Consider the following 12,443-nt stretch of genomic DNA (forward strand, 5'->3'; position numbering starts at 1 on the left):
AATTTAATGGGGATGGGGAACAGGACCCTGTGAATTCAATGGGGATGAGGGAACAGGGCCCTGTGAATTTAATGGGGATGGGGAACAAGACCCTGAGAATTCAATAGGGATGGGGAACAAGACCCTGTGAATTAAATGGGGATGCAGAACAGGACCCTGTGAATTTAATGGGGATGAGGGAGCAGGACACTCTGAATTTAATCTTGAAGGGAAACAGGGCCCTGTGAATTCAATAGGGATGGGGAACAAGACCCTGTGAATTTAATGAGAATGGGGAACAGGGCCCTGTGAATTTAATGGGGATGGGGAACAGGACCCTGTGAATTTAATAGGGATGGGGAACAGGACCCTGTGAATTTAATGGGGATGGGGAACAGGACCCTGTGAATTAAATGGGGATGAGGAACAGGACCCTGTGAATTTAATAGGGATGGGGAACAGGACCCTGTGAATTAAATGGGGATGGGGAACAGGACCCTGTGAATTTAATAGGATTGGAGAACAGGACCCTGTGAATTTAATGGGGTTGGGGGAACAGGACCCTGTGAATTTAATGGGATTGGAGAACTGGACCCTGTGAATTTAATGGGGATGGGAAACAGGACTCTGTAAATTTAATGGGATTGGAGAACAGGGCCCTGTGAATTTAATGGGGATGGGAAACAGGACTCTGTAAATTTAATGGGATTGGAGAACAGGGCCCTGTGAATTTAATGGGGATGGGGAATGGGACTCTGTGAATTTAATGGGAATCAGGAGCACGGCTCTGTTATTGGGAATGGGGAACAGCAGTAAGGCAGACACTGAACCTCAATCTTTCTGAATGATGAGATTGTGAACTATTATCACCTCTCCATTGAGATTCTGCTGCATTCCGGTTGGATTTTCCACTCAGCCCAGTTCTGTGTCTAATCTGCCCTTTGAGTTGTTCTCGAATTGCAACCTCTGCACCTCAAACCGGTGAATCTCTGCCCATGTACACTCAGTTCTGGTACCTTCCACAAAACCAAAACTTCATGCCTTATCAAGTCACTCTTGTTCCTTCCCATATACTCTGATACCTCCTTACAATACAGGCAGCCACTCTACCCATTGAGTCTCTACCAGATCACAATTAACCCACCAACTTGTATGTCTTTGGGGAGATGGGAGGGAACCGGAGCCCCTGCCGGAATCCCATGTGGTCAGAAGGAGAATGTTCAAAATCACCCAGCCGGAGGTCGTGATCAGACCTGGGCCGCTAGGGATCATGAGGCAGTGGCTCTACCTGTTATCCCATTGTGTTAGTATATTGTTGTGGAACAGACCCAGCTCTCCCTCTCCCACACTGTGCTGGGTACAGTTGGTGGAATTTCTGCCAGTTCTGTCTTCTTGAAGCACTGACAAAAGAATTGCCTTTGTTTTGTGGGAAGGCTCGGTGCACATTTCATCCATAAAACTATGAGACATAGGAGCAGAATTAGGTATTTTATTTATTCCATCATAGCTATTTTATTAATTCTCTCAAACCCACTTTCCTATCTTCTCCCTGTAACCTTTGACTCCATTACTAATCAAGAAAATATCAACCCCCGCTTTAAATATATCCAATGATTTGGCCTCCACAGCCATCTGGCTAAAGAAATTCCTTCTCATCTCTGTCCTAAAAGGATGTCCTTCTACTCTGAGGCTGTGCCCTCTTGGACTCCCCCACTACAGGAAACATCTTCTCCATTTCCACTCTAGGCCTTCAATATTCGATAGGTTTCAATGAGATCACCCCTCATTCTTCTAAACTTCATTAAGTACAGCCCAGAGCCATCACTTTCCTCATTGTTAACGCTTTCATTCCCAGAATCATTCTTGTGAACCTCCTCTGGACCCTTTCAATGCCAGTACAAGGGGCTCAAAACTGCTCACAATACTCTCAGTGTGGTCCGACCAATGCCTTATAACGCCTCAGCATTACTTTCTTGTTTTTTATATTCTAGTCCTCTCAAAATGAATGCTAACATTGCATTTGCCTTCTTTATCACTGACTCAACCTGCAAGTTAACCTTTAAGGAATCCTGCAAAAGGACTCGCTAGTCCTTCTGTACCTCTGATTTCTGAATTTTCTCCCCATTTAGAAAGTAATCTATGCCTTTATTTCTTCTACACAGTGCATGACTGTACACTTCCATACTCCATCTGCCACTTTGCCCATTCTCCAAATCTTTTCAAGTCCTGCGGAGTCTCTCCTTCCTCAGTGTTGCTTGCCATTCTACCTATCTTTGTATCGTCTGCAAACTTGGCCACAAAACCATCAATTTAAATCAATCACAAAGGCTCACTCCCTTAACTCTACTGTGCAGGGGGGGGGGGGGAGGAGTGTGTGTGTGTGTGTGTGTGTGTGTGTGTGTGTGTGTGTGTGTGTGTGTGTGTGTGTGTGTGTGTGTGTGTGTGTGTGTGTGTGTGTGTGTGTGTGTGTGTGTGTGTGTGTGTGTGTGTGTGAGAGAGAGAGAGACCCCTGTGGGAGCTGACCTTTCTGTCACCTTACAGGGGGAGAGAGGACCCCCGGGACCAGCTGGTCGGGATGGAGTTCAGGGACCCGTGGGGTTGCCAGGTCCCGCAGGTCCACAGGGACCTCCAGGAGAAGATGGCGACAAGGTGGGTCTTCATCTTTCATTTGCTTCTCCAGTCGCTCATTGCCTGTGCTACATCCCTTCTCTTCACACCCCAGAGGACACCACTTCTTGTCCTTTGGTCCTCATTAGCTGGAAGGTTGGGTTGGGAAACTGGGATTGATTGTCTACAGTTATCTCACACTCTGGAGAGGCTGCACCTAGACCACTCTAGCATCATTATTTAGGAAAGGATATGCTGGCATTGAGGCAGCGTTGAATTGATTCGTGAGGAGTGTCCAATCAGGAGACTTATGAAATGTTGCCAGGGCTTGAGGAACTGAGTACTTGGAGGAGGATAGGAAGGCCAGGACTACATCACAGATCAAGGATCAACTTTGTTCACCAAATATATTTAGATGCATTAGGAATTTACTATGGTGTATCAGTCAGAGTGTGACTTGCAACACATTAAATAACATTCAACATTTTTAAAGAATAAAGAATGATATAAAAGTAAAGTTAGATTTAAAATATGGATGTGAAATAAAATGTCCACAAATGCCAGCAAACAGCATTATAAACAGTGGTTTAAAGTATTTGCAATGCAATGACTGGGGTACTTGATAGAAGGATGTGGGGGTGGGTAACTAGAATGGTTGATCAGATTAAAACGTGGAGGAAAAAACTTTTAAGATGGCATGGTTTATGGTTAAATAGCCCTTACCATTTTCCAGAAGCTAGCTTTTGGAAGTGGCAGTTTGCAGTGTGGGTAGTGACTTTTCCTGTTTGATGTTTTGTCCTGGATATTCCTTTGAACATCGCAGATGGGGTGAGCTGCAAGGTACAGAAGTTTGAATCCCCACTCTACCTTGGCAAGAATAGCTACATGCTTTCAAACATTCTTGGTCTGAACAGCTAGACATTAGACCAGATGGAGGTATATAAAATCACAAAGGAACAAGACAAGCAACACACACAAAATGCTGGAGCAACTCAGTAGGCCAGGCAGTACCTATGGGGGAAACAACCCGACCCTGAACCCCTACAGACACAGAATGTGGGTGTGACACACGACAACCCGAACCCCCATGGACATGGAATGTGGGGTTAACACCCCACCCTGAACCCCCACAGACAGAGAATGTGGGGGTGACACATGACAACCCGAACCCCCATGGACATGGAATGTGGGGTTACCACCCCACCCTGAACCCCCACAGACAGAGAATGTGGGGGTAACACACATCCCACTCCAAACCCCCATGGACATAGAATGTGGGGGTAACTCTCCCCACCCTGAACCCCCATGGACACAAAGTGTGGTGGTGACACCCACAGTCACAGAATGCCTTGAAATTGGTTTATTATTGTCGCCTGTACTGAGATACAGTGAAAATCATGCCTTGCGTACTGTTCATACAGAGCAGCTCATTACACAGTGCATTGAGGTAGAACAAGGTAAAACTATTGGTATATAAAATGATGAGGGGTATAGATAAGGTGAATACAAGCAGGTCTTTTCCCCACTGATGTTAGGTGGGACTACAACTAGAGGTCATGGGTTAAGGGTGATAAGTCAAATGTTTTAGGGGGCATGAGGAGAAACTTCTTCATTCAGAGGGCTGTGAGGATATGGAGTGAGCTGTCAACGCAAGTGGTGGAAGCAAACTCGATTTCAACTTTTAAGAGAAGTTTGGATAGGTACATGGATAGTAGGGATATGGAGGGATAAGGTCCCAATGCAGATCAATGGGAGGCAGCAGTTTAAATTGTTTTGGCATGGACTAGATGGGCTGAAGGGCCTGTTTCTCTGCTGTACTTTTCTACGATTCTGTGAATAATGACAGAATACAGAATAAAGTGTTACAGTTACAGAGCATGTGCAGTGCAGGTAGACAACAAGGTGCAAGATCATAACAAGGTAGCTTGTGAGGTCAAGAGTCCGTCTTATTGGATTAGAGGACCGTTCGATAGTTTGATAACAGTGGGATAGAAGCTGTCTTTGAGCCTGGGTGTATCTGCTTTCAGGCTTTTGTAATCTCTGCCCAATGGGAGAGGGGAGAGAGAGAGAATGTCCGGCGATGGAGGGGTCTTCGATTATGCTGGCTGCTTCACTAAGGCAGAGAGAAGTGTAGACAGAGTCCATGGAGGGGAGGCCGGTTTCTGTGATGTGCTGAATTTCATCCACAACTCTCTGCAGTTTCTTGTGGACATGGGTAGATCAGTTGCTGTACCATGGTGCGATGTATCCTGATCCTCGATGGACACAAAGTTGGAGGTGATTGGGGCATGAAGGGGAGTGACTCATCGCACCCAACTAGCCAGTGAGGATCAGCTGGAGAAAGATCTGATGAGTTCTTATTTTGCTCTTTCTGTCCACAGGGGGAGATTGGAGGACCTGGTCAGAAAGGAGGCAAGGGAGCAAAAGGTGAACAGGTGGGTCCCTGAAGGTTCCTGTGTTCCAGGAAGGACAGCACACTCTGTGTTTATCCCTTCTATTCCTTCCAATATCTGAGCTGATTGTTCCATAGAGACAGGCGTAAACACCGACTGGACCATACAGACAGGAAGATACTGACCGACACATGCAGGCAGGAGTTAAAAGCTGATTGGTCCATACAGACAGGGGCAAAACACTGATTGCAAAATGCATATGGAGAATAATGCTGATTGATCCATGGACACAGGGTTAAAACCCTGATTGGTCCAATCACAAACAAGAGAAAAGCCGTGGATGCTGGAAATCCAAGCAACACACACAAAATGCTGGAGTAACTCAGCAGGCCAAGCAGCATCTATGGAAAAGAGTACAGAAAACATTTTGGGCTGAGACCCTTCATCAGCACTGGAGAGAAAAGATAAGTCAGAATAAGAATAAGGTGGGGGAGGGGAGGAAGAAATACCAGGCCGCAGGTGATGGGTGAAACTGGGAGAGGGGCAGGGGTGAAGTAAAGAGCTGGTGAAAGGGGAATCCAATAAGAGAGAACAAGACCAACGAAAAAAGGAAAGGGTGAGGTGATGAGCAGGTAAGTAGGCAAGGTGAGAGAGAGAAAAATGAGAACGTGGAATGGTGAAAGGGGATGCATTACCGGAAGTTCGAGAAATCGATGTTCATGCCATCATGTTGGAGGCTACCCAGACAGAATATAAGGTGTTGCTCCTCCAACCTGAGTGTGGCCTCATCACAGCGATAGAGGAAGCCATGGACTTATGTATCAAAATGGGAATGGGAGTAGAATTAAAATGGGTGGCCACTGGGAGATCCTGCTTATTCTGACAGATGTAGCGTATGTCCTTGGCGAAGTGCTCTCTCAATCTACGTCGGTCTTACCGATATACAGGAGGCCACATTGGGAGCCCAGGATAACAGTAGGTGACCCCAACAGACTCATAGGTGAAGTGTCACCTCACCTGGAAGGACTGTTTGGGGCATGGAATGGTAGTGAGGGAGGAGGAGTAGGGGCAAATGTAGCCCTTGCAAGGTGAAGTGCCAGGAGAGAGATCAGCGGGGAGGAATGAATGGACAAGGGAGTCACGTAGGGAGCGATCACTGTGGAAAACAAAGTGGGGGAGGGGGAGAGGAAAAGACGTGCTTGGTGGTGGGATCCCATTCATGATGGCAGAAGTTATAGAGAATTATGTGCTGGATGCAGACATTGGTGGGGTGGTAGGGAGGATGTGAGGGCTGACATGAGATGGGGCTGAAGACAGTGTTGATGGTGGAGGAAGGGAAGCCCCTTTTTTGAAGGAGGGCATATCCTTAGTTCTGGAGTGAAAAGCCTCATCCTGAGAGCAAATATAGCAATGACAGAGGAATTGAGAAAAGGGAATGACATTTTTACAAGTAGCAGGTTGGGAAGAGGTTTTGTCCAGGTAGCTGTAAGAATTGTAGACAAGGGGAAAGTGCACTGATTGGTCTATGCAGACAAGGAAAAAGATTGATCCAAGCAGGTGATGACATTGGGTCTGACAGATATGGGATTGGTCACTGTTTGGACTAGGCAGTGATAAGGGGTTGTCAGTGATTGGCTGAAGAAGTCATGCATCTCTAACTTTCCTTCCAGGGACCGCCTGGACCTCCTGGGCTTCAAGGACCCATTGGACAACCAGGAACTGCTGTAAGTCACTGGATCATCAATGCAACTCTAGCCTGAAAGCAGCTCAAAGGGCAGAAAGCCATTCAGCCCCATGAACCTAGTCTTACCAATCTTTGATCTGTCAGCAGAGTGATTCTGATTGGTGTTTGTCTGGTAGAAGAACAAATATGATTGATGCTTGTCTGGAATATGGAATCTGATTTGTTCTTCTCAAGCAGTAGAATGTATCTAGTGCTTGTCTGGGACATAAAATCTGACTGTTCCTTGTCCGCTTAGAATGACTTTGATTGGTGCTTCTCAGGTAGTAGAGAAAATCTGACTGGAGCTTGTCTTTCCAGGGAGGTGATGGATTGCCAGGTCCTCGGGGCCAGCAGGGAATGTTCGGGCAGAAAGGTGATGAAGGATCACGAGGATTCCCTGGTCTTCCTGGTCCAGTTGGTCTGCAAGTAAGTGCCACTGCATTGTTGTAACCCCTGCTGTATAAAACAACAAAAACTCAGGTTAATGCAGGAGCCAGCACAAGGTGCTTCACCAGAAACACTCAGCAAGTCAGGCAGCTTCTGTGGAGAAATAAACAGTTAATGTTTCAAGTGCAAAGTGAAACACTCCAGAGAAAGGTGTTCCTCCAAATTCCCAAGTGAATTACCCGGAAATTGCTCTGTTTGTCCATTTCCTGAGTTCCAAACTGTTGTTCATTGAAGGAGGCCCATTGGCCCATCATTCCTCCAACTGTCATGCACTCCTGAACTAACCCCATTTCCTGGTGAGGTTTTCTCTGCAGTATCCTCCCAATTTGGTAGGCTCCCTGGTTAATGACAGTTTTGGTTGCCTTTGGCATGAGCAACTTTACTTTGTTTGAAAGCACATTTTCCTGATTTATGGTGATGGCTTTCACTTGAGGTAAACCACTGCATTTACGGCTGAGCCTCAGTGGAATGAGTTTTACAGAGAGAGTCTTCACTTCCAATACCTGGTACATCTACTCATCAGTGTCTAGAGCAACCAAGAGTTTTTCAGAGGAGATTCACCAGTCACTGGCTGGCCCCTCACCAGCGATTACAGAAAATACATCTGTATTCCTTGTCATTTAGCAGAACTAGGGATGACCTTGTCAATGACCTTACAGATTTTCAAAGACAACATCCACTGTCCCACTTTCACATATGACATTAGTTACCCTTCTGAAAAACTATCTCCTGCGCATAAAAGCATACAAACTATAAGACCATAAGACATAGGAGCAGAATTAGGCCATTCAGCCCATCGAGTCCACTCTGCCATTCCATCATGGCTGATCCTGGATAACCATATAACAATCACAGCACGGAAACAGGCCATCTTGGCCCTCCTAGTCCGTGCCGAACTCTTAATCTCACCTAGTCCCACCTACCCGCACTCAGCCCATAACCCTCCACTCCTTTCCTGTCCATATACCTATCCAATTTTACCTTAAATGACACAACTGAACTGGCCTCTACTACTTCTACAGGAAGCTCATTCCACACAGCTATCACTCTCTGAGTAAAGAAATACCCCCTCGTGTTTCCCTTAAACTTTTGCCTCCTAACTCTCAAATCATGTCCTCTCGTTTGAATCTCCCCTACTCTCAATGGAAACAGCCTATTCACGTCAACTCTATCTATCCCTCTCAAAATTTTAAATACCTCAATCAAATCCCCCCTCAACCTTCTATGCTCCAATAAATAGAGACCTAACTTGTTCAACCTTTCTCTGTAACTTAAGTGCTGAAACCCAGGTAACATCCTAGTAAATTGTCTCTGCACTCTCTCTAATTTATTGATATCTTTCCTATAATTCGGCGACCAGAACTGTACACAATATTCCAAATTTGGCCTTACCAATGCCTTGTACAATTTTAACATTACATCCCAACTTCTGTACTCAATGCTCTGATTTATAAAGGCCAGCGTTCCAAAAGCCTTCTTCACCACCCTATCTACATGAGACTCCACCTTCAGGGAACTATGCACTGTTATTCCTAGATCTCTCTGTTCCACTGCATTCCTCAATGCCCTACCATTTACCCTGTATGTTCTATTTGGATTATTCCTGTCAAAATGTAGAACCTCACACTTCTCAGCATTAAACTCCATCTGCCAACGTTCAGCCCATTCTTCTAACCGGCATAAATCTCCCTGCAAGCTTTGAAAACCCACCTCATTATCCACAACACCTCCTACCTTAGTATCATCGGCATACTTACTAATCCAATTTACTACCCCATCATCCAGATCATTTATGTATATTACAAACAACATTGGGCCCAAAACAGATCCCTGAGGCACCCCGCTAGTCACCGGCCTCCATCCTGATAAACAATTATCCACCACTACTCTCTGGCATCTCCCATCTAGCCACTGTTGAATCCATTTTATTACTCCAGCATTAATACCTAATGATTGAACCTTCTTAACTAACCTTCCATGTGGAAGTTTGTCAAAGGCCTTGCTGAAGTCCATATAGACTACATCCACTGCCTTACCCTTGTCAACATTCCTCGCAACTTCTTCAAAAAATTCAATAAGGTTTGTCAAACATGACCTTCCACGCACAAATCCATGCTGGCTACTCCTAATCAGATCCTGTCTATTCAGATAATTATAAATACTATCTCTAAGAATACTTTCCATTAATTTATCCACCACTGATGTCAAACTGACAGGTCTATAATTGCCAGGCTTACTTCTAGAACCCTTTTTAAACAATGGAACCATGTGAGCAATACACCAATCCTCCGGCACAATCCCCGTTTCTAATGAAATCTGAAAGATATCCGTCAGAGCTCCTGCTATCTCTACACAAACTTCCCTCAAGGTCCTGGGGAATATCCTGTCAGGACCCGGAGATTTATCCACTTTTAAATTTCTTAAAAGCGCCAGTACTTCCACCTCTTTAATTGTCATAGGTTCCATAACTTCCTTACTTGTTTCCCACACCTTACACAATTCAATATCCTTCTCCTTAGTGAATACCGAAGAGAAGAAATCGTTCAAAATCTCTCCCATCTCCCTCGGCTCCACACATAGCTGACCACCCTGATTCTCTAAGGGACCAATTTTATCCCTCACTATCCTCTTGCTTTTAATATAACTGTAGAAACCTTTCGGATTTACTTCCTCCTTATTTGCCAAACCAAACTCGTATCTTCTTTTAGCTTTTCTAATCTCTTTCTGAAGATTCCTTTTACATTTTTTATATTCCTCGAGCAATTCCTTCACTCCATGCTGCCTATATCTATTGTAGACATCCCTCTTTTTCCGAACCAAGTTTCTAATATCCCTTGAAAACCATGACGCTTTCAAACCTTTAACCTTTCCTTTCAACCTAACAGGAACATAAAGATTCTAACAGGAACATAAAGATACACCTGCTTTATCGCCGTATTCTTTGATGCCCTGACCAATCAAGAAATGATCAGCTTCCACCTTAAATATACCCACAGACTTAACCTGCACTGCAGTCTGTGGCAGAGCATTCCTCAGATTTACGACTCTCTGGCTAATAAAATTCCCTCTTATTTCTGTTCTAAAGGGTTACCCCTTAATTTTGATGTTATGCCCTCTAGTTCTGGTTACCCACACCATAGGAAACATCTTCTCCACATCCACCTTATCTAGTCATAAGAACATAAGAAATAGGAGTAGGAGTAGGCCATCTGGCGCATTGAGCCTGCTCTGCCATTTAATAAGATTATGGCTGATCTGGCCAAGGACTCATCTCCACCTACGTGTTTTTCCCCAATAAACTTTACTTCCCCTACTACGCAAAAATCTATCCAACCTTATCTTAAATATATTTGCTGAGGTAGCCTCCACTGCTTCATTGGGCAGAGAATTCCACATATTCACCACTCTCTGGGAAATTCAGGATTCTCGGGAGTCAGCAATCTCAGGATTGCTACCTGTGCCACGTGCGAGTGAGGCAAGGAACAGAAAGATTATACAGATTAATACGTGGCTGAGAGGATGGTGCAGGAGGGAGGGCTTCAGGTTTTTAGATAATTGGGCTTTGTTCCAGGGAAGGTGGGATCTGTTCCGAAGGGACGGTTTACACCTGAACTGGAGCGGTACTAACATTCTTGCAGGGAAGTTTGCTAGTGCTTCCTAGGGGGGGTTAAACTAAATTTGCAGGGGGCAGGGATCCAGAATGTGGGAGAGGATAGCGAGAGGAAGAATAAAGAACAGGTGGGGACTACACGGTTCCGGAATATTAAGTGTGTAGTAGAGAAAGGTGAGGCAGAACAAGTGATAAGGAGGACACATGTACAGAGGGATGGTCTGACGGCACATGGAGTTAAATGTGCAGAAAGAATAAGTAAATTTAGGAAGGACAACAAAATTCTAGGGGCGTATAGCCTGATGGGAGTTCGGGGAGCTGGGTTAAGGACAATAGGCAGCGATTCAAACAGAGAGAGGAGAAATGGGCTAAAAATTCTATATCTGAATGCACGAAGTGTCAGAACTAAGGCGGATGAGCTTGAAGCTCAGGTGCGAATGGGTAACTGTGATGTTGTTGGGATAACGGAGACATGGCTGCAGGGAGATCAGACCTGGGAAATGAATGTACAAGGGTATACGTGCTATCGTAGGGACAGAAATGTGGGAAGAGGGGGTGGGGTAGCCCTGTTGGTGAGGAATGAGATTCAGTCCTTTGCAAGGGGGGACATAGGATCAGGAGAAGTAGAGTCTATGTGGATAGAACTGAGGAACAGTAAGGGCAAAAGGACCCAAATGGGTGTTGTCTACAGGCCACCAAACAGTAGCATGGATATTGGGTGCAAGTTGAATAGGGAGTTAACATTGGCATGTGGTAAAGGTAATGTCGCAGTAGTTATGGGGGATTTCAACATGCAGGTGAACTGGGAGAATCAGGTTGGTGCTGGACCACAGGATAGGGAGTTTGTAGAGTGCCTACGGGATGCATTCTTGGAACAGCTTGTATGAGAGCCAACCAGGGACAAGGCTATTCTGGATTTAGTGTTATGTAATGAACAGGATTTGATAAGCGATCTTGAAGTAAAGGAGCCATTAGGAGGTAGTGATCACAATATGATAAGTTTTTATCTGCAATTTGAGAAGGATAAGGGCAGCTTGGAGGTGTCAGTGTTGCAGATGAACAGGGGAAACTATGGAGCCATGAGGGAGGAGCTGGCCAAAGTTTGACTGGACGGATAGCCTAGCAGAAAAGACAGTGGAACAGCAATGGCAGGTATTCTTGGGAATAATGCACAAGGTGCAAAATCAGTTCATCCCCCAGAGAAGGAAGGATTCAAAGGGGGGAAAGGGGCCTCAGTGGTTGACAAAGGAAGTCAGAGACTGCATAGCATTAAAAAAAAGGAAATATGACAGAGCTAAGGTGAGTGGGAGGACAGATGATTGGGAAGTTTTTAAGGAACAACAGAACTTAACTAAAAAAGGCAATACGGGGAGAAAAAATGAGGTACGAACGCAAGCTAGCCAGGAATATAAAGGAGGATAGCTAAAGCTTTTTTAGGTATGTGAAGAGAAAGAAGATAGTTAAGAACAATGTTGGGCCCTTGAAGAATGAATTGGGTGAAATTGTTATGGGAAACAGAGAAATGGCAGAAGAATTTAATAAGTACTTTAGATCTGTCTTCACTAAGGAAGACACAAGCAATCTCCCAGATGTATGGATGGGCCAAGGACATAGGGTAACAGAGGAAATGAAACAGACTGACATTAGGAAGGAAATGGTGATGAGTAGACTGATGGGACTGAAG

The 12,443-nt window shown here is 45.0% G+C and overlaps 1 protein-coding gene across 2 annotated transcripts in view; it reads left to right on the forward strand.

Annotated features, from left to right (window-relative positions):
- col11a1a (collagen, type XI, alpha 1a) overlaps nt 1-12,443 on the forward strand; it is a 386,832-nt gene that overhangs the window by 268,484 nt on the left and 105,905 nt on the right. For both annotated transcript variants that reach the window (XM_073062463.1, XM_073062464.1), the window contains 4 exons: nt 2,521-2,628; nt 4,968-5,021; nt 6,650-6,703; nt 7,021-7,128. In XM_073062463.1, coding sequence (XP_072918564.1) covers nt 2,521-2,628; nt 4,968-5,021; nt 6,650-6,703; nt 7,021-7,128 — 324 coding nt within the window. The remainder of the gene's footprint in view (nt 1-2,520; nt 2,629-4,967; nt 5,022-6,649; nt 6,704-7,020; nt 7,129-12,443) is intronic.

Source organism: Hemitrygon akajei, chromosome 12, assembly GCF_048418815.1.
Source record: "Hemitrygon akajei chromosome 12, sHemAka1.3, whole genome shotgun sequence".
NCBI lineage: Eukaryota > Metazoa > Chordata > Chondrichthyes > Myliobatiformes > Dasyatidae > Hemitrygon > Hemitrygon akajei.